The sequence below is a fragment of the Nerophis ophidion genome, linkage group LG29 (genome assembly GCF_033978795.1).
Source record: "Nerophis ophidion isolate RoL-2023_Sa linkage group LG29, RoL_Noph_v1.0, whole genome shotgun sequence".
Taxonomy (NCBI): domain Eukaryota; kingdom Metazoa; phylum Chordata; class Actinopteri; order Syngnathiformes; family Syngnathidae; genus Nerophis; species Nerophis ophidion.
Genome location: NC_084639.1, coordinates 8,833,112 through 8,857,122, shown reverse-complemented (window position 1 = coordinate 8,857,122; position 24,011 = coordinate 8,833,112). Strand labels below are relative to the sequence as shown.

Here is a 24,011-nt window from a genome sequence, read left to right as displayed (position 1 = left end):
TTCCAGCTGACTGTTTACACTCCAGTGCAGGGGTAGGGAACCTGTGGCTCTTTTGATGACTGCATCTGGCTCTTAGATACATCTTAGCTGACATTGCTTAACACCAGACCTGCGGCCCGTTATGCTTTTCAATCAGGCCTGCCGGACATTCCCAAATTATTTTTTTAGATCTTCAATATGGAAATTATAGCTGCCATTATGGCGTGCAGTGATGTTTTCAAATTACCGTGAGTCTTGAACTATACAAAGTTTTTCAATGGTTGAAATCTGCTCTTTTGCATGATACACTAGTTACTATGGTAATCTAATTAGTTACTATGCTAATCAAATTTTTTATTGTGGTAATCTAAGTCACGGCAGCTCAGGCGAGGCACCAAGCAGTGTGGGTGGTGAGCGTTTCCACAGAGTGTTTCCAGAGCAGTCAACCTGAAATGCGGGTGTCAGGGACAGACGCGGAAAGACATTTTTACAACAAAGTTCTAAAGCTAAGTGATGTATAAGATTGTGTTTTTTTTTACCCTTCACTTTCATATTTTGCTGTGTTTGTTGCATTTTTGTAGCATTGTTTGATTGTAAAATATGTCGATCGTGAGGTGGTGTGACATTCATATGTTGTCAATATTCAGTGTTTTATCGTTCATAGTTTATATTGTAAATCCCACATGCTTTATTTTCATGTACATTCTGGGTGTCTCGTTCAGTAATGTAAAATGTAAAATACCATTCTGTTTTTTTAAGACAGTCTCTCATAACTTTTTTAGCATTCAATCGGACATTATTGTGAGTTTTTCTATTAGTGTTCCTAAAAATCAGATAAACCGGCCCTCAGACACATTTTTTTCTGTAATTGCGCTGGTAATCAGTATTAAAAATAACGTTGAAAATATAAAACATTCTCATGCATTTTAATCCATCCATCCGTTTTCTACCACACCTGTTCAAGAAGTCGCATCAATGGTATGAAGTATTTTATTTATTATTGGTTAGATTCAGAATAAAAATGTTATAAAACAAAAATAAGACTTATTATACTCTAAAAAAGTTGGTCTTACTTAAAAATGCATTAATTTTTTTTTTTTCAATGTTAAAAAATATTATATGGCTCTCACGGTTATACACTTTAAAATATTTGGCTTTAATGGCTCTCTCAGCCAAAAAGGTTCCCGACCCCTGCTCCAGTGTAAACGCGCACAGGCCCCAATGTGCGCCAATGTGGCCTTGACATCACTTGCATGCACACTTCGATAAAGTGAAAACAAAGGAAATTGACCGGGAGGAATTCGTTACTACTACAAAATAAAATAAAAGTCACAACACCTTAAAAATGTGTGTTATTTACGTGAACGTAAATGAAAGTAATATAATGTAAAGTGTATAATGTTGTGTAATGCGTGAATAAAAACAGAATACAATGATTTGCAAATCTTTTTTTATCTTATATTCCATTGAATAGACTGCAAAGACAAGATATTTAATGTTCGAACTGAGAAACATTTTTTTTTTTTTTGCAAGTAATCATTAACTTAGAATTTAATGACAGCAACACATCGCAAAAAAGTTGGCACAGGGGCCTTTTCACCACTGTGTTACATGGCCTTTCCTTTTAAAAACACTCAGTAAACATTTGGGATCTGCGGAGACCAATTTTTGAAGCTTTTCAGGTGGAATTCTTTCCCATTCTTACTTGATGTACAACTTAAGTTGTTCAACAGTCCGGGGTCTCCATTGTGGTATTTTAGGCAATGCGCCACACATTTTCAATGAGAGACAGGTCTGGACTACAGGCAGGCCAGTGTAGTACCCGCACTCTTTTACTATGACGCCACACTGTTGGCTTGCTATTGTCTTGCTGAAATAAGCAGGAGCGTCCATGATAACGCTGCTTGAATAGCAATATATGTTGCTCCAAAACCTGTATGTACCTTTCAGCATTGATGGTGCCTTCACAGATGTGTAAGTTACCTACGCCTTGGGCACTAACACACCCCAATACCATCACAGATGCTGGCTTTTGAACTTTGCACCTAGAATAATCCGGATGGTGGTTTTCCTCTTTGTTCCAGAGGACACGACGTCCACAGTTTCCAAAAACAATTTGAAATGTGGACTTGTCAGACCACAGAACACTTGTCCACTTTTCATCAGTCCATCTTAGATTAGCTCGGGCCCAGCAAAGCCGGTAGCGTTTCTAGGTGTTGTTGATAAATGGCTTTTGCCTTGCATAGTAGAGTTTTAACTTGCTCTTACAGATGTAGTGACAAACTTTAGTTACTGACAGTGGTTTTCTGAAGTGTCCCTGAGTCCACGTGGTGATATCCTTTACTTACTGATGTCGCTCTTTGATGCAGTACCGCCTGAGGGATCCAAGGTCACAAGTATTCAATGTTACGTGCAGTGATTTCTCCACATTCTCTGAACATTTTGATGATGTTACGGACCTTAGATGGTGAAATCCCTTAATTCCTTGCAATATCTCTTTGAGAAATGTTGTTCTTAAACAATTTGCTCAGGCATTTGTTCACAAAGTGGGGACCCTCGCCCCGCCCTTGTTTGTGAATGCCTGAGCGTTTCATGGAAGCTGCTTTTATACCCAATCATGGCACCCAACTGTTCCCAATTAGCCTGTTCACCCGTGGGATGTTACATATAAGTGTTTGATGAGCATTCCTCAACTTTCTCAGTCTTTTTTGCCCCTTGTGCCAGCTTTTTTGAAACATCTTGCAGGCATCAAATTCCAAATGAGCTAATATGTTGAAAAAATAACAAAGTTTTCCAGTGCGAATGTTAAGTATCTTGTCTCTGCAGTCTATTCAATTGAATATAAGTTGAAATGAATTTGCAAATCATTGTATTCTGTTTTTATTTACTATTTATACAACGTGCCAACTTCACTGGTTGTGGGGTTTGCATATAGTGTAATATATTTAAGGGTGTTGTAATCTTTTCGTGGCTGTTAAGTAGAGCAGACACAGACATCAGCTTTATTTTTCAACTCACATGTAAACAAATGCACCACACAGTCAATTTGGATCTTTCAACAATCGATATTTTTTCGTAATTAAAATATATGTTCATGTGTTGAATAAATCCTATTATTTTTGCACTATTGACAAGTGATGCACCGGAAACCTGGTCGTCTTAAATAGAAACCGAAAGCTGATGAAAAAAATCACATTCGGGTCACATTGCGTTTAGACTGAAGTCACATTCGAAAACATCAGATTTCAATCGGATTCAGGACTACCTCCTGATGTGGCCTGAATCTGATGTCAAAAGATCAGATTTGAAGCACTTTGGACTGCCGGTTTACACTTTTCCGTGTCACTTGAGGGCAATAAAATCCGACTTGGTGTGGAGCGTAAACGGGGGCCATGTAACTTTGACTGTGTGCTTGCAGGGTGATGTGCAGCTCCACTTCATGTATTAGCTAGTAGTTTGCCCACACACTCACTCACACAGCACCAGCATGAAATATTGAAGTGGTTCTAGACTGGGAGCCCAAAGCATCAGCAGTGCGCAAACGAGGGGGCAGACTCGAGTTTAAAACCCCCGAACTCTGGCTCATTTCTTTTCCTGTTCGCACAATCCCACATGTCATTATAAGCCCCTTCCCTCCCCCTCACGTCACAGTCACCCCCTCTGTCTCTTGACTGGAGTGAGTCACACTTGACTTCATTGCAGCTTTAGGTCGAAACGCATGCACACGCATTTTACACTGCAGGCAAAACACAGCCAGTCCTTTAAATGTTTGCTTCAGGTTGGACTTTTACACCTTCGAGTCATCACGGGTGTAAGTTGAAGTAAGTGTGAAGGGAGGGAAGGAAGTTGACCTGATTGCATTCTTTATGTCATCTTGTTAAAGGCAGCGGCCTTCAATAAACACTACATACAGTATATGCACTATATGGCCAAAAGTATTTGGCCACCTGCCTTGACTCCAATCAATCAATCAATGTTTACTTATATAGCCCTAAATCACTAGTGTCTCAAAGGGCTGCACAAACCACCACGACATCCTCGGTAGGCCCACATAAGGGCAAGGAAAACTCACACCCAGTGGGACATTGGTGACAATAATGACCCAGTGGGACGTCGGTGACAATGATGACTATGAGAACCTTAGAGAGGAGGAAAGCAATGGATGTCGAGCGGGTCTAACATGATACTGTGAAAGTTCATTCCACAATGGATACAACACAGTCGCGAGAGTCCAGTCCAAAGAGGATCCAAGACACAGCAGCGAGAGTCCCGTTCACAGCGGAGCCAGCAGGAAACCATCCCAAGCGTAGGCGGACCAGCAGCGCAGAGATGTCCCCAGCCGATACACAGGCGAGCAGTACATGGCCACCGGATCGGACCGGACCCCCTCCACACGGGAGAGTGGGACATAGAAGAAAAAGAAAAGAAACGGCAGATCAACTGGTCTAAAAAGGGAGTCTATTTAAAGGCTAGAGTATACAAATGAGTTTTAAGGTGAGACTTAAATGCTTCTACTGAGGTGGCATCGCGAACTGTTACCGGGAGGGTATTCCAGAGTACTGGAGCCCGAACGGAAAATGCTCTATAGCCCGCAGACTTTTTTTGGGCTTTGGGAATCACTAATAAGCCGGAGTCCTCACATATGAACTTGAAGTGCCATCCCATTCCTAACCCATAGGGTTCAATATGATGCCAGTCCACCTTTTGCAGCTATTACAGCTTCAACTCGTCTGGTAAGGCTGTCCACAAGGTTGCGGAGTGTGTTTATAGGAATTGTCCACCATTCTTCCAAAAGCGCCTCGGTGAGGTCACACACTGATGTTGGTCAAGAAGGCTTGGCTCTCAGTATCCGTTCTAATTCATCCCAAAGGTGTTCAGGCCAGGACTCTGTGCAGGCCAGTCAAGTTCATCCACTCTAGACTCTTGTCATCCGTGTATTTATGGACCTTGCTTTGTGCACTGGTGCACAGTCATGTTGGAAGAGGAACTGTTCCCACAAGGTTGGGAGCATGGAATTGTCCAAAATGTTTTGGTATCCTGGAGCATTCAAAGTTAATTTCACTGGAACTAAGTGGCCAAGCCCAACTCCTAAAAAAAAACATGATTCCTCCGCCACCGAAATTCACACTCGACCCAATGGAGTTTGAAATGTAGCGTTCTCCTGGCAAACTCCAAACCCAGACTCGTCTATCAGATTGCAAGATGGAAAAGCGTGATTCATCAGTCCAGGGAATGCATCTCCACTGCTCTGGAGTCCAGTGGCGATGTGTTTTACACCACTGCATCCCACGCTTTGCATTGGAGTTGGTGATGTATGGCTTAGATGCAGCTGTTTGGTCATGGATACCCATTCCATGAAGCTCTCTGCGTGCTGTACGTGGGTTAATTGGAAGGTTACATGAAGTTTATATATAAAAAAAAAAACACCCATTGAGAAAATCTGTGTAGTTTACAAAGTGCAATAGTGGACAAGCTTTCCACAACCAGTAATGAAACTTAAAGGGGAACATTGTCACAATTTCAAAAGGGTTAAAAACAATACAAATCAGTTCCCAGTGGCTTGTTGTATTTTTTGGAAGTTTTTTTCAAAATTTTAGTAGTCCCGGAATATCCCTAAAAAAGCTTTGAAGTGCCTTTTTTTTCGCTCTCTGCGAAGAAACTATCAATTTTCCTGTGACGTCACACAGTACTGTCAATGTAAACAAACAATGGCGAATAGCACAGAAAGATATAGCGACACTAGCTCGGATTCAGACTCAGATTTCAGCGGTTTAAGCGATTCAACAGATTACGCATGTTTTGAAACTAATGGTTGGAGTATGAACGTATTGAAGAAGAAACTGAAGCTATTGAGCGAATAGCTATTGACGCTATTCATAGTCATAGCATGGCCGAATAGCTGCGTTATCATCGCCGGTAAAATGTGCGGACCAAACGATCAGGACTTTCACATCTTGTGACACTGGAGCAACTTAAATCCGTCGATTGGTAAGTGTTTTTTTCGCATTAAATGTGGGTGGAAGGAAACGTAAAATAGTTGCAAATGCATCTGCAGGTTATCCATCCATCTCTCTGCCATGTCTGATTTAGCACCGCCGGTAAATAGCATGTTAGCATCGATTAGCTGACAGTCACGCTGCGACCAAATATGTCTGATTAGCACATAAGTCAACAACATCAACCAGACTCACCTTTGTGATTTCGTTGACTTTATCATTGCAAATGCATCTGCAGGTTATCCATACATCTCCGTGCCATGTCTGTCATCGCCGGTAAAATGTGCAGACACTCCGGCAGATTCAATGGGGGTCTGGCGGCAGATTTCTTGCCACTTTCGCATCTTCGGGCCAGTGGTGCAACTTGAATCCCTCCCTGTTAGTGTTGTTACACCCTCCGACAACACACCGACGAGGCATGATGTCTCCAAGGTTCCAAAAATAGTCGAAAAAACAGAAAATAACAGAGCTGAGACCCGGTGTTTGTAATGTGTTGAAAATGAAAATGTCGGCTTTATTACCTCGGTGACGTCACGTTCTGACATCATCGCCAAAAAGAGCCATAAACAGAAAGGCGTTTAATTCGGCAAAATTCCCCCATTTAGAGTTCGGAAATCGGTTAAAAAAAAAGATGGTCTTTTTTCTGCACCATCAAGGTATATATTGACGCTTACATTGGTTTGGTGATAATGTTCCCCTTTCAGGAACAATGATATACGGAAGTGGTCCCCAACCACCGGGCCGCGGCCCGATTGGTACCGGGCCGCAGAATAATTTTTTATTCATTTTTATTAAAAAAAACAATAATAATTTTATTTTTTGATTAAATCAACATAAAAAACACAATATACACAACCGGACAGCAGAATATTTTTTTATTCATTTTTATTTAAAAATATATATATATATATATTTTTTTTTTTTTATTAAATCAACATAAGAAACACAATATACACTTACAATTAGTGCACCAACCACAAAAACCTCCCTTTTTCATGACAAGAAAAAAAAATGATAATAAATAAATAAATAAAGGGATACAAAAAGGTTGGGGACCACTGATATACGGTATCCAGTCAAAAAAATAAAAATAAAATAGGTGTCTGGTGCATTCATAAAAAGCAAATCTTTATTTCGCAAAGTCACAAAAGTGGTCAGAATCAAGTATTTCCTAACTGGTGGGGAAAAACAGGAATAGTATAGATCAGGGGTGCCCATTACGTCGATCGCGAGCTACCAGTCGACCGCGGGGAGTGTGTCAGTCGATCTCCAGCCAGGCTTTTAAAAAAAATAGACCTAAAAATTAGTGATCATCAATCTTCACCAAGACGTCACTTAAATGACATTCACGGTACCGGAGGGTCTTGTGAGATGACGCTAGCTGCTGCAAGATTATTATTATTAAAAATGACCGAGAGGAAGGCGAGAAACACTTTTTATTTCAACAGACTCTCGCGCCGTACCTTCCGTCAAAACTCTAAAGGACGACTGCACATTTCCTATCTTCACAATAAAAGCCCTGCTTCATGCTGCCTGCGCTAACTAAATACAGAGTCTTGGAAAACTGGCGTGCACAAGGGATCCCTCAGAAAGCTGGCGTGCACAAGTGATGTGCACGCCAGCTTTCCGAGACTCTTATTTTGTTAGCGCAGGCAGCATGAAGCAGGGCTTTTATTGTGAAGATAGGAAATGTGCAGTCGGCCTTTAGAGTTTTGACGGAAGGGACGGCGCGAAAGTCTGTTGAAATAAAAAGTGTTTCTTGCCTTCCTCTGTCATTTTTTCATAATAATGAACTGGCAGCAGCCAGCGTCATCTCACAAGACCCTCGGGTGCCGTGAATGTCAATCAAGCAAGCTACGGAATTTGCCGCCAATGTTTTTCTTGTAAAGTGTATGGAAGCTGGATGAATTAGATGCCAAAAAACAACCACTTTCATGTGGTATTGTACAGAAAGGACAACTTTTTTTCTCCTCCATTTGAAAATGTGGGCGTTATCATCATTACTGTCTGATTCCAATCAATGTCATCAGAATCAGGTAATACACCAACTTATATTCTTGTCTTTGTGAAAGAAAGACATCTATATGTGTTACACATGCTTGTATTATCATTAAACACATTTAACTTGTTTACAAAAATGTCTCTTTCATAAATAAATAAATATAAATGAGGTAGATCCCCTCGAGTTGGTCAATTGGAAAGTAGCTCGCCTGCAGAAAAAGTGTGGGCACCCCTGGTATAGATGATAACAAAGACAAGTGTGACTGCAGGGGTGACTGAAAGAATCAATAAAGTGCCAAACGCTCCAAACACAATTTGCAGAAGATGGTCTAAGAAGGTCCACCAAATATTGAGTAAGCCGCTTCTCGTGTGGAGCCTTTCAGTCTCTTATCTCTCACGTCCCCTGCTCTCTGTCTCCCTCTCGTCCATCTTGCGTGCTGCAATAAAACCATCTGTGTGTGTTTGTGTTCTGTGGCGACGTTCTGTAGGCATCATTGACAAAACGCTTCCCTGTGAATGCGATGTTCAAAAAAAAAGTTGACAGCTGTCAAAAACCGAGGCCTCCTCACAACCACCACTGTCACTTTCAATCCCTGCCTGTTTTTGACACCTCCTGGTGTGTCTCTCGTTCTCTACCTCACTGGTTGTTAAAACCCTCAAATATCTGCGAGCAAACCTTAACGTGGGTTTTTAAAAGTTCCATCCAGCTCACATCCGCCGAGTTGTTTGAGTTTGTTGTATTCTCGCCGTCCCGTCATAACGTTGCAACCCTCCTTCCTTCCATCCATCCAAGGTTATCGCATCCGCCTGGGCTCCAGCACGGACAACAAGGACACGGGCCGTCTCCACGTGGACTTCGCCCAGGCCAGGGACGACCTGTACGAGTGGGAGTGTCACCAGCGCATGATGGCCAGGGAGGAGCGCCACCGGCGAAGGATGCAGGAGGATCTCATGCGGCCGCCTTCGCCGCCGCCCATCGTGCACTTCTCGGAGCACGAGTGCAGCCAGCTGGGGGACAAGATCAAAGGTTGGCAAACAATGCTGATGATGTTGTTATATAATATAATATCATTTAATATAACATTCAACTTCTAAAGTCTTTTGCCTTTCGCCCCAAAGCGGTCCTTTTCATAAAGGTATAACAAAAATATATTTCTTTACTCACATTACATACAATTTTCCATTTCAGAGGTTTTCTTACATTTGTTTCGTTGGGAAAATAAATTAGAATAGTACAAATGTGATTAGTTATGTATTTTAATATATTTCCTTATTCTCATTACATTACATTTTCAATTTAAGAGGTTTTCTCTGATTATTTTCACTGGGGAAAAAAAAGTAATACAAATGTAATTGATAATGTCCATCCATCCATCCATTATCAACCGCTTATTCCCTTTTGGGGTATTTTAATATATTTCTTTACTCATGACATAAAATTTTCAATGAAGAGGTGTTCTTATATTATTTTCATTGGGAAAGTAAATGTTAACACAAATTAAATTAATAATGTATTTTAATATATTTCTTTATTCTCATTACGTTAAATTTTCAACTTCAGAGGTTTTCTTAGATTATTTTCATTCGGATGATAAATTATAATGATATAAGTGTAATTAATAATTGTGTTTAATATATTTTTTTACTCTCATTACATAAAATTTTCAATTTAAGAGGTTTTTTTAGATTATTTTCATTTGGAAGATAAATTATAATACAAATGTAATTACTAATGTATTTTGATATATTTATTTACTCTTATTACATTAAATTTTCCATTTAAGAGGTTTCCTCAGATTATGGGACGGCGTAGCGCAGTGGAAGAGTGGCCGTGCGCAACCCGAGGGTCACTGGTTCAAATCCCACTTAATACCAACCTCGTCACGTCCGTTGTGTCCTGAGCAAGACACTTCACCCTTGCTCCTGATGGGTGCTGGTTGGCGCCTTGCATGGCAGCTCCCTCCACCAGTGTGTGAATGTGTGTGTGAATGGGTGAATGTGGAAGTAGTCTCAAAGCGCTTTGAGTACCTTGAAGGTAGAAAAGCGCTATACAAGTACAACCCATTTATCATTTATTTATTTATTTTCATTGGGTAAATAAATTATAATAATACAAATGTAATAATGGATTTATTTACTCATTACATAACATTTTCAATTAAGAGGTTTGCTTAGATTATTTCCATTGTGGGGAAAAAAATTAAATAATACAAATGTAATAACAGTTTATTTTACTATATTTCTTTACTCTAATTACATTGCATTTTCAATTTAAGAGGTTTTCTTAGATTATTTTCATTGGGAAAATAAATTATAATAATACAAATGTAATTAATAACGTATTTTAATATATTTATTTACTCTTATTACATAACATTTTCAATTTAAGAGGTTTTCTTAGATTTTTTTATTGGGAAAAATTATTATAATAATAAAAATGTAATAATACTGGATTTTAACATATTTCTTTACTCTCATTACATTAAATTTTCAATTTAGGAGGTATTCTTAGATTATTTTAATTGGGAAAATAAATTATAATAAAAATGTAATTAATAACGTATTTTAAAATATTTCTTTACTCTCATTATATTAAATGTTCAATTTAAAAGGTTTTATTAGATTATTTTCATTGGGGGAAAAAAATTAATACCAATTTAAATTATAATGTATTGTAATATATTTATTTACTCTCATTACATTGCATTTTAAATTTAAGAGGTTTTCTTAGATTATTTTAATTGGGTAAATAAATTATAATAATACAAATGTAATTAATAATGTATTTCAATATATTTATTTACTCTTATTACATAAAATTTTCAATTTAAGAGGTTTTCTTGAATTATTTTTATTGGGAAATATAATTATAATAATAAAATGTAATTAATAATGTATTTTGATATATTTATTTACTCATTACATTATTTTACAGTTTCAAAGGTTTTCTTAAATTAATTTTATTGCGAAAATAAATTATAATAACACAAATGTAATTCATGTATTTTAATGTTTTACTCATTACATAAAATGTTCAACTTCAGAGATTTTCTTATATTTTTTTGTTAGGAAAATAAATTATACTATACTCTATAATTACCTCATTATAAAAAAAACACACTTTCACCTCTTTTCCCCATCTCATAAAAGTGGAATACCTATGTTATTAGTAGTGTATTTTAATATATTTTTTACTCATTACATAACATTTTCAATTTCAGATATTTTTTAGATTGTTTTCATTGGGAAAATGAATTAGACTATACAATAGTATATTTAGAAATTCTATATTTAAAAATCAAACACCTTTTCTCATCAGGTCCCAAAAATTGCACTGTAAGTATTTATTTTTAAATATTTACCTAGAAATGATCCTTATTGTAAAAGTGTAACACAAATATAATGTGATTAGACTATACAAAACTATATTTACCTCCATGATTTGAAAAAATATTTTTGTTTTTCACCCCAGGTCCCAAAATGATCTCTCTCGTAAAAGTATAATATTAAAAAAAAATTCAACTTCAGATGTTTCCCAATTTTTTAAATATTATTTCAGATTTTCATATTTCATGTATTTTACAGAAAAAAAGAACACAGCCTTCTCTAACTTAATTAATGGTTGTGGCTGTAATATTTATGGAAATATTGAGTTAATAACCAATCAGCCCCTTGGTTCGAGAGTGAAGGCATGCATATAAGCATTGTATTATACACGTTGCAATTTTGATATTGTTGAAATATTATTCGGAGCCAAGTACACTACAGTTAAAACGTATCCATATTTTGTCAAATCAGCAGAATGTGTGCGGGTTGAGTAACATTTTACCCTTCTTTGTTTGTCGCTCAGAAAGGCAGTTAACAACTTTATCACTGAAACTAAATATCACTCAAATCAAGTAAAACCAGTGAACAAAAAGTAAACAAGCAGGTATTTACTGTCACCTAGTGGTGTTCTATAGGTATTACTGTAATGCTCGCCATGCAGGCGACTTGAGACACAACAGCATTTGTACTTTTTGCTTTGTCAGTAAGTACTGTTTAAGAAAAGAGTGCAAAACAAAATTTTGGGGTAGTAAACGAGTAAAAATGTGTGTGGTAGATCGATATCTAGTATTGGCGTCAGCCTCTGATTGGTCGGTTTCAGTCGTGGAATTGTTTGTCCAACATGGCGCCTGCTTGATGCCATTAATTGGTTCATATAATTAATATTTAAATTGGTTTTATATCGCAAAATGTTGCATTTCACGTATCTTCCATGCCATCACTGGCACCCTTCTGTGATGGCATCACAAAAAAAAAAAAAAAAACATATTTTTCAATCGTCAGTACATCCGGAAATTATTCACAGCTCTTCACTTTTTCCATTTTTTGTTATTCTACAGCCTTATTCCAGAAATGGAATCAATTATTTTTTGTCCTCAAAATTATACAGACAGTTAAAATTATAGGTGGGGGAAATAATCGATTTTTAGATGCATCGCAATTCGGATTGGGACAAATAATAAACTTCAATAATCGATAATCCATATATTAATTGTAAATAAAGTTTTGCAGACAGTTTTAAAGTTTGGCTGACTATTATCAAGCACTTATGTTTCACTTGCACGCACATTTCCAGTAATTTAATAAATGTGATGGGAATTAATTTAACAGTTTCTTATTACAAATGCATTGTTTATAAAAGTTGCAATTTAAGTCTAATGAAAAGAAATGTTAAACTGGATTAATATACATAAATTAAAGATGCATCCAAAAAAAATGTTTAATCAAATCGTAGCTTCTGAATCGAAATCGAATCGTGAGGTGCCCAAAGATTCCTACCTCTAGTTAAAAGGTTTTGAATAGAAATAAGAATAAACATTCTTTTCACAGAGAGTCAAACACAAATACAGATAGACGGAGTAAATATGGAAAGGGTAAAAGAAAACAACATTTTTGGGGCGTAATAATGGGTGATAAAATGAATTGGAAATCTCATGTAAAAATATACAGCATAAAGCAGCAAGAAACACGTCAATAATGAATAAAGCAAACCAAAAATCACTTCATATTCTCTCCTGCTCACTTGTGTTACCATATCTGAGTTATTGTGCAGAAATATGGGGAAACAACTACAAATGTGCGCTTCATTCACTAACTGTGTTACAAAAAAAGATCAATTAGAATAATTCATAATGTTGGATATAGAGAACATACAAACCCTTTTTTTATTAAATCACAATTATTGAAATTCAACAATTTGGTGCATTTGCAAACAACTAAATTGATGTACAAAGCAAACTGTAACCTGCCAGCCAAGAATGTACAACAATAACTTTAGAGGAAAATCTAATTTTAAACATTTCTATGCTCGTACAACATTTAAAACTAGAGATGTCCGATAATGGCTTTTTTTTCCCTGTATCCGATATTCCGATATTGTCCAACTCTTAATTACCAATTCCGATATCAACCGATACCGATATATACAGTCGTGGAATTAACAGATTATTATGCCTAATTGTGTTGTGATGCCCCGCTGGATGCATTAAACAATGTAACAAGGTTTTCCAAAATAAATCAACTCATGTTAAGGAAAAACATGCCAACATGGCACTGCCATATTTATTATTGAAGTCTCAAAACAGCAGCTTGGAATTTGGGACATGCGCGACCTGAAAGAGCATGAGGAGGTTGAGGTGGGCGGTGTTGAGGTGGGGGATAGTGGGGGGTGTATATTGTAGCGTCCCAGAAGAGTTAGTGCTGCAAAGGTTTCTGGGTATTTGGTCTGTTGTGTTACGGCGCGGGTGTTGTCCCGAAATGTGTTTGTCACTCTTGTTTGGTGTGGGTTCACAGTGTGGTGCATATTTGTAACAGTTTTAAAGTTGTTTGTACGGTCACCCTCAGTGTGACCTGTATGGCTGTTGAACAAGTATGCCCTGCATTCACTTGTGTGAGTGAAAAGCCGTAGATATTATGTGACTGGGCCGGCATGCAAAGGCAGTCCATAGAAGGTTTATTTGTGCTCTATACTTCTCCTTACGTCCGTGTACACAGCGGCGTTTTAAAAATGCATGAATTTTACTTTTTGAAACCGATACCGATAATTTTGAAAGCGATACTGATAATTTTCTATATTACATTTTAAAGCATTTATCGGCCGATAATATCGGACATCTCTACTTAAAAGCTTTAGTATATCAGTATGTGGAATTAAATTATAGAAAGGACAAAAAATCGAACAAAGCACCAATATGATTAATTTTAAGAGACTGTTCAAATTACAGGTGTTCACAAAGTACACAGAACAATAATTATGATAAACATCTGAACCTTTTTTTTTTATTGGCGATAAAGATTATTTATGTATTTAATATTAGGTTACTTACTATGGTATATTTATTTATTTATTTACTGTTCTATTACAGAGAACAAGGAAATTGGACAACATTGCTATGGTATGAAAAGGGGTAGGATTAAATAAGCTCTGCTTCTTCCTACTCCTTTTCGGGATATGCTATATATAATGAAACAACTGGAACTGTGTGATGCATTACATTGTATCGTATGCATGTTCCAAAAAAACTGGAACTGAACTGAACATTTAGATTTGCAAAATTTAAATAAAAAGCTTCACATAGTCATTATGGGGATTTGTGTGTATAATTTTGAGGACAACAATAAATCTATTCCATTTTGGAATAAGCTAAAATGTGGAAAAAGTCCCAAATAGTGTTGACAACGCAGGGTTCCACCAGATTAGTATCAATCATCAATCAATCAATGTTTATTTATATAGCCCTAAATCACAAGTGTCTCAAAGGGCTGCACAAACCACAACGACATCCTCAGTAGAGCCCACATAAGGGCAAGGAAAAACCCACCCCAGTGGGACGTCGGTTGCAGTAACAATGATGACTATGAGAAACATTGGAGAGGACCGCATATGTGGGCAACCCCCCAAACCCCCTAGGGGACCGAAAGCAATGCATGTCGAGCGGGTCTAACATGATATTGTGAAAGTCCGATCCATAGTGGAGAGTCCAGTCCAAAGTGGATCCAATATAGTAGCGAGAGTCCTGTCCAAAGTGGAGCCAGCAGGAAACCATCCCAAGCGGAGGCGGATCAGCAGCGCATAGATGTCCCCAACCGATACACAGGCAAGTGGTCCATCCTGGGCCCCGACTCTGAACGAGCGGTCCATCCTGGGTCCCGACTCTGGACAGCCAGTACTTCATCCATGGCCAACGGACCTGTCCCTCCCCCACCCCTCGAACAAGGAAGAGGGGGACAGAGGAGAAAAGAAAAGAAACGGCAGATCAACTGGTCCAAAAAGGGGGTCTATTTAAAGGCTAGAGTATACAAATGAGTTTTAAGATGAGACTTAAATGCTTCTACGTGTACTAGTAAAAGAACACTTTCCCGAGCTTCACAAAGATACTTTCTCCTCCCCTCTTCTTCCTCGCGCTCGACTCTAAAATGCCGTTTGTGTCTCTGGCTGAACACACTTGTTCCACTAATGATCGTCGACACTTCCAGGTCTCCACCGCCGCTACCTGATAACACTTCCAGGCTTCTCCATCACCGCCGCCTCTCCCTCGGCTCGCCTTCCCCGGCCCTGGCGCACAGAACTGTTGTGAGCAAGGATTTATTATTCAAGCCCTTGGAACATCCTCGCCATATATCCGCAGTTTAGGCTTTTAGAAAGGTTAGCTGTTTGTTTTCAACGCCGCGCTCTCCGAAAAAAACCGAACAATCCCTGCTTCTGGTGGCAAGAAGCTCACAGATGCACTTTACAACTTGACAGTCTATAAATGGCTTTTTTTTTTTTTTTTTGTCCCTTCCTCTGTGCCTGTCGATGTAAGAGCGTTTGTCGTTTGTACACTTGTGTTTTCCCTTTCATCCCGCAGGCCACCTATCCTTTTACTCACCTCTGCTTTTTTTTTTTTTTTTTTTACCCGTTGCTTTTTTGACATTTGTCATCTTTTCTTCACTCTGATGGCCCTTCATCTGAGCGCTGCGACAGCCACATTTCTTTCAACACTTTATTAAAGCTTACATTGGGATTATTGGCCTCCATCAGAGCCCAGAACCCTATCGATTTTCTTTTTTTAAAACGCAATAACTTTGATGTAGCTACGGTCGTTTTAGGTCAAGTTTCTTGTCAAAACGTTCCTCAAAACATTTTTTTTTTTTTTTTGTTCAATTTCGCAGTAAGAATGCATTTAATGACATGAAATGACTCAAAACATGAGGCAGCTGATGTCACAGGTCTTATTGTGCATCTTCTATTTATGGGGAAACATATTTGTAATATTTTCTGCCAACCGGCATTGCTCGAGTGGCCGTGCCAGCAACTTGAGGGTTCCAGGTTCGATTCCCGCCTCTGCCATCCTAGTTACTGCCGTTGTTGTCCTTGGGCAAGACACTTTACCCACCTGCTCCCAGTGCCACCCACACTGGTTTAAATGTAACGCAGATATTGGGTTTCACTATGTAAAGCGCTTTGAGTCAATAGAGAAAAGCGCTATATAAACACAATTCACTAATATTTTGTTTTAACAAATTTTAAATGTATTTTTTTCATGATTTAAGCAACATTTTTATTGCATTGTTTTTATTATATATTAATACATCAGTGCTTAATATGGGGAAACAGCTACACATTTGCACTTCATTCACTAACCGTGTTACAAAAAAGATCAATTACAATAATACATAATGTTGGATGTAGAGAACATACAAACCCTTTATTTAATAAATCACAATTATTGAAATTCAACAATTTGGTGCATTTGTATACAGATAAAGTGATGTACAAAGCTAACTATAACCCGCTAGCCAAGAATGTACAACAATTCCTCTCAACAAAAGAGGACAAATATAACCTTAGAGGAAAATCTGATTTAAAGGCCTACTGAAATTAGATGTTCTTATTTAAACGGGGATAGCAGGTCCATTCTATGTGTCATACTTGATCATTTCGCGATATTGCCATATTTTTGCTAAAAGGATTTAGTAGAGAACATCGACAAAAAAAGTGGGCAAGTTTTGGTGCTGATAATAAAAGCCTTGCCTGTACCGGAAGTAGCAGACATATCGATATGCGCGTGACGTCACGGGTTGTAGTGAACATTCTTTACAATCTTGGCCACCAGCAGCGAGAGTGATTCGAACCAGGAAAGCGACGATTTCCCCATTAATTTGAGCGAGGATGAAAGATTCGTGGATGAGGAAAGTGAGAGTGAAGGACTAGAAAAAAAAGACTAGAGGGCAGTGGGAGCGATTCAGATGTTTGTAGACAAATTTACTAGGATAATTCTGGAAAATCCCTTATCTGCTTATTGTGTTGCTAGTGTTTTAGTGAGATTATATGGTCGTACCTGTACAACCTGAAGGTCGGCCCCGTACCTTTCTTCAGCACCAATCGATGGGTACTGGCGATGCCCTTGTCTGCCCTTCACAAGGGACCCTCTTTGAAACATGATCTTTCGAAACGATCGCTGCATAATTCATTGTACTTTGTGTGTGTGGTCCAAACCAACCGTGTTCGCTTGACCGCTCTGTTCCATAGTAAAGTTTCACCGTCATCTTTCGGGAATATAAACAATGAAACACCGGCTGTGTTTGTGTTGCCAAAGCCGGCCGCAATACACCGCTTCCCACCTACAGCTTTCTTCTTTGATGTCTCCATTGTCCATTGAACAAATTTCAAAAGATTCAGCAACACAGATGTCCATAATACTGCGGGATTATGCGATGAAAACAGACGACTTATGGCTGGGAACGATGCTGGAACAAAATGTCCTCGACAATCTGTGACGTCACGCGCACGCGTCATCATACCGCAACGTTTCAGCAGGATATTTCAGCGCGAAATTTAAAATTGCAATTTAGTAAACTAAACCGGCCGTATTGGCATGTGTTGCAATGTTAATATTTCATCATTGATAGTTTATATAAACTATCATACTGCGGGGTCGGTAGTAGTGGGTTTCAGTGGGCCTTTAAAACATTTCTATGCTCGTACAACACTTAAAATCTTTAGTTTATCAGAATGTGGAATTAAATCATGGAACATAGTAAGCAAAGAAATCAAACAAAGCACCAATATGATTCAGTTTAAGAGACTACAGGTGTTCACAAAGTACACAGAACAAGAATTATGATGAACATCTTGATCCCTTTTTTGTTGTGTTTTATCGAGACAAATATTATTTTTGTGTTTAATATTTGTATGCTTGCTATGGTATATTATCCATCCATCCATTTTTCTACCGCTTGTCCCTATCTCAGCTGCATTCAGGCGGAAGGCGGGGTACACCCTGGACAAGTCGCTACCTCATCACAGGGCCAACACAGATAGACAGACAACATTCACACTCACATTCACACACTAGGGCCAATTTAGTGTTGCCAATCAACCTATCCCCAGGTGCATGTCTTTGGAAGTGGGAGGAAGCCTGAGTACCCGGAGGGAACCCACGCAGTCCCGGGGAGAACATGCAAACTCCACACAGAAAGATCCCGAGTCCGGGATTGAACTCACGACTACGCAGGACCTTAGTATTGTGGGGCACATGCACTAACCCCACCTCCACGGTGCTGACCTATTACTATTATCTTCCCTTCATTACGTCTTTATGGGGTTTTTATGGGTGGTATTTATTTATTTTATATTTGTCATTGTTCTGTTACAGAGAACAAGGAAATTGGATAAAATAGCCATGCTATGAAAAGGGGTAGGATTAAATAAGCTCTGCTTCTTCCCACTCCTTTTCGGACGTGCTGTAATGAAACAACTGGAACTGTGTGATGCATTACATTGTGTTGTATGCATGTCACAAATGAACTGGAACTGAACTCATTTGTTACAATTATGTCTATAGAGACAAGTGTAAGATTATATTAAATTTGTTTTAATTTGCAATATACGTGCATAAAAAATCATTAAATTAGATGTGTTGATACCAGCAGAAACACTGTTTTTGTCATAAGGGGGTGGGGGGTTCGTTCTCCCAGGATGCTGACGGACTATTCCGGACCAGGCGTGAAGGTAGGAGCATATTTATTAATCTAACTCAAGAAATTTGGGCATGGCAAGAGGTAAACAAACAGCATCAACTAGGGCGTGGAACAAACACAAAACTTAAGGCATGAAACAAACAGCGTAAACTATGGCTTGGAACAAACAAAACTTACTTGGACACGAACAACATGAACTATGGTATCGCGTGAAAACATGCAATGACGCCAGCCGACTGACTGGCAACGACAGGCTTCAATTAGGGTCTTTTGATTAGAGCAGGTGCGTGTCCCGAACACCAGAGGCAGGTGAAACTAATAGTTCGGCATGGTAACCAAACAAAACAAGGGAGCGCATACAGGAACTAAAAGAGTCCAAAAAATAAAAGCATAATCCAGACCACAGATCATGACAGTTTTAACAAAATAACACATTTGTGACTCAATAAGACTGAATCAATACAGCTTCCATTTGCAGATTAATCGAAACAAAAAAGACAAGATCAATTAACTCAATCGACTAATCAAACGATAAGACCCCCCAGTTTTTGATATCATGCCAGAGCAAGAACACTATAATTTGAGGGATATCTCACCGTCGTTTTCCTCCTGGCCAGACGACGGCCAGTTTGCTGAGGCGGTGCGGGTGCTGCTGACGTGGCTGGAGCGCGGCGAGGTCAATCGGCGGAACGCCAACACCTTCTACTCCATGATCCAGTCGTCCAACAGTCACATCCGCCGGCTGATGATGGAGAAGAGTCAGCACGAAAAGGAGATGGAGGAGGCCAAGGAAAAGTTCAAGACGGCGCTGTCCGGCATCCTGGCTCAGTGTGAGTGTCGCTCTTTTCCTTCATGAAGTCTTTACGGGGCTTTTATGGCTGTTATATACTGCCAGGGTAGGCTCAGGACCACGAGACGCTATTAAAGCGCCCTGCTTGTGCTGCAGAAAATGGATGAGAAAGAGAAATGTCAAATAAGTCCAGTCAAAAGTTTCTGGTTTTGGTGTAAGTTTGCGGTCATGGGCGGCGTATGGAATGTTTTATTTTCCTGCAAGATGGAGGCGCACGGAATGCTGCAAGAGAGGTAAGTACTTGTTGTTGGAGCGGTGGCACAGAGGTGAGTTTTAACACACTTCATTCCAAGGAGAAGGAAGAACTTCTGGGCATTTGTGGCAATGGTGTTTGGAGAATAAACAATAGGAGTGTCAAAATTAGTAACCATGGTGACATCCCAAACTTCTAGAAGATGTTGCCTTTTTTTCACTCATCCGTAACACCAGGGCGGTATAGCTCGATTGGTGGAGCGGCCGTGCCAGCAACTTGTGGGTTCCAGGTTCGATCCCCGCTTCTGCCATCCTAGTTATTGCCGTTGTGTCCTTGGGCAAGACACTTTACCCACCTGCTCCCAGTGCCACCCACACTGGTTTAAATGTAACTTAGATATTGGGTTTCACTATGTAAAGCGCTTTGAGTCACTAGAGAAAAGCGCTATATAAATATAATTCACTTCACCTTACAAGCTCCAAAATACGGTTGTGCGGTATACCGGTATTAGTATAGTACCACGATACTAATGAATCATATTCGGTACTATACCGCCTCTGAAAAATACCGGTTCCCCATGCCCTGCGCCCCCGTCGTAGTCACGTCGTGTCATTGCTAGTTGTACGTGTAGAGGAGCATGTTCGGCAGCGCACAATCACAGAGTACCTACAAGCAGACACAGTGTGTTGACAGAAATTTTGGCTTAAAAACAAACGATAAAGGTGAAGTTATAACACTGAAACACCCTCAGGAAGAGGTGCTTTAAGACATGGCTAACTAACTTGTGGCTAATGTCGCTACGTGGACCCTGACTCAAACAAGTTGAAAAACTTTTTCAGGTGTTACCATTTAGTGGTCAATTGTAGGGAATATGTACTGTAATGTACAATCTACTAATAAAAGTTTCAATCAATCATCCACCGTCCACCGTCGGCAGTGTTTTAGCTACTTCTAAATCACTAATCCTGGTCTCCATGGCGACAAATAATGTAATTTTCTTACGCGTACCATCCCTGCAGGACGAGGAATAGCTAAACATGCTTCACTACACACTGTAGCTCACCGGCGTCACAATGTAAACCAACGCCATTGGTGGATCTACACCTAATATCCACTGTAATGATACCAAGTACAATAGCGTATCATTATGATTATGTCGATATTTTTTGGCGTCACAGCATCTTATTTTGTTTAAAAAAAATCATATTATGTTTACAAACTCAGGAATTATGTCCCTGGACACATGATGACCTTGAATATGACCAATGTATGATCCTGTAACTATTTGGTATCGAATTAATACCCAAATTTGTGGTATCATCCAAAACTAATGTAAAGTATCAGTAACAGAAGAATAAGCGATTATTACATTTTAACAGAAGTGTAGATAGAACATGTTAAAAGAGAAAGCAAGCAGATATTAACAGTAAATGAACAAATAGATTAATAATTCATTTTCTACCACTTGTCCTTAATAATGTTGACAAAATAATAGAATGATAAATGACACAATATGTTACTGCATATGTCAGCAGACTTATTAGGAGTCTTTGTTTGTTTACTTACTACTTAAAGACAAGTTGTCTAGTATGTTCACTATTTTATTTAAGGACAAACTTGCAATAAGATAATGTACCCTAATTTTTTTTTGTTAAAATAAAGCAAATGGTGTAATTTTTTGTGGTACCCTTTTTTTAGAAAAGTACCGAAAAGTATTAGAATAAGTTTGGTAGCGGTACCAATAAATTGGTATCGGGACTACACTATACTACACTGCTAATGCCATTGTCGCATTCTTCCTGCGTGTTTGTCAGACATTGAATATAAACATATTCAAAGGACTACTTTATAGTTGGTGTGGATGCGCTACAGTAACTGAGTTCATTCATATTCAAAAAGTCTGAGCCATTTGTATAGCTTAATTACTTTGGGTAATATGAGTTTGAAATCATATTTGCAGTGCAGCACTAAAACCATAGCAAATAGGCTTAATTGAATTCCTCCCACTTAAAGCTTTACAATAACAACGAAATCCCTCGCCTTTCCAGAAACCGTTCATTTTCCTGCTGCATGGTAAATAAATAGTCCAAACCAGCAGAATACAAACATATGTTTCCCCCGCCACACACTCGCTCGCCTCGCATGAAAGCTCAGTGCCATGAAAGTCTCCACGCTCTCTTTGCCTGCGATTTCGATCAGCTCCATCAAATCACGGAGTTCTGCGACGATGCTATTGATCCCCGCGCTGTTCTCTCTCTCTTTCAACACGGCACACACGCTTATCATCTGGTGGTCTTATTGACTTCCCCCGTGTATGCGTTAGGGCTTGCGGGGTACGCAGGCCACCCGTAATGTCAGGCATGACCACCCAACATGACAGCCGATTGGCTCGTATAAGTTGAAGGCACTCATTATGTGTCGAAATAACATTTAAACCCATTGAAGGCTTCGGTATGAAAGCATGTTTTCCTTTTGTGTGTGTATATATATATATATATATATTAAGGGTATGGGGAAAAAAGAGATTCTCACGTGCGATTCAGAATCGATCCAACAAAACAATACACAGCAATACCATAACAATGCAATCCAATTCCAAAACCAAACCTGACCCAGCAACACTCAGAACTGCAATAAACAGAGCACTTGAGAGGAGACACAAACACGACACAGAACAAACCAAAAGTAGTGAAACAAAAATGAATATTATCAACAACAGTATCAATACTAGTTATAATTTCAGCATAGCAGTGATTAAAAATCCCTCATTGACATTATTAGACATTTATAAAAATAAAATAAAAAGAACAATAGTGTGACAGTGGCTTACACTTGCATCACATCTCATAAGCTTGACAACACACTGTGTCCAATGTTTTCACAAATATAAAATAAGTCATATTTTTGGTTCGTTTAATAGTTAAAACGAACATTATTGCAATCAGTTGATAAAATATTGTCCTTTACAATTATAAAAGCTTTTTACAAAAATCTATTACTCTGCTTTCATGTCAGCAGACTGGGGTAGATCCTGCTGAAATACTATGTATTGAATGAATACAGAATCCTTTTGAGTCGGGAAAAAAATCGTTTTTGAATTGAGAATCGTGTTGAATTGATAAAAAAATCGATTTAGAATCGAATCGTGACCCCAAAAATCGATATTGAATTGAATTGAATCGTGACCCCAAGAATCGTTATTGAATCGCATCGTGGGACACCCAAAGATTCACAGCCCTAGTCTATATATATATATATATATATATATATATATATATATATATATATATATATATATATATATATATATATGTATATATATATATGTATATATATATGTATGTATACACACATATATATATATATGTATACACATATATATATGTATATACACACATATGTATGTATACACACATATATATATATATGTATACACATATATATATGTATATACACACATATATATGTATATACACATATGTATATATACACATATATATGTATACATGTGTATTTTTATATCTGTGTATATAAATATATATATATATATGTATCTTGGCTCCTCTCAGAGACACTAGCGTTCACCGCAGCCCTCCGACTTTCAGGTATGACTTTATAATCTCACTAAAACACTATTAACACAATAAGCAGATAAGGAATATTCCCAGAATTATCCTTGTAAATGTGTCCAATAACATCTGAATCGCTCACACTGCCGTCGCCTGGAGCCGTCGCCTATTCTTTTTTTTTTTTGTGCTCCACTCTAACTTTCCTCATCCACATATCTTTCATCCTCGCTTAAATTAATGGGGAACTCGTCGCTTTCTCGGTCCGAATTGTACTTGCTGCTGGTAGCTATGATTATAAACAATGTGAGGATGTGAGGAGCCCTACAACCCATGACGTCACACGCACATCGTCTGCTACCGGTAAAGGCAAGGCTTTTTTATTAGCGACCAAAGTTGCGAACTTTATCGTCGATGCT

General features: G+C 38.5%; 1 protein-coding gene across 7 annotated transcripts in view; it reads left to right on the top strand.

Annotated features, from left to right (window-relative positions):
- The window catches only part of enox2 (ecto-NOX disulfide-thiol exchanger 2), a 505,472-nt gene that overhangs the window by 386,010 nt on the left and 95,451 nt on the right, over positions 1-24,011 (top strand). For all 7 annotated transcript variants that reach the window (XM_061891605.1, XM_061891604.1, XM_061891603.1 and 4 more), the window contains 2 exons: positions 8,770-9,003; positions 19,601-19,813. In XM_061891605.1, coding sequence (XP_061747589.1) covers positions 8,770-9,003; positions 19,601-19,813 — 447 coding nt within the window. The remainder of the gene's footprint in view (positions 1-8,769; positions 9,004-19,600; positions 19,814-24,011) is intronic.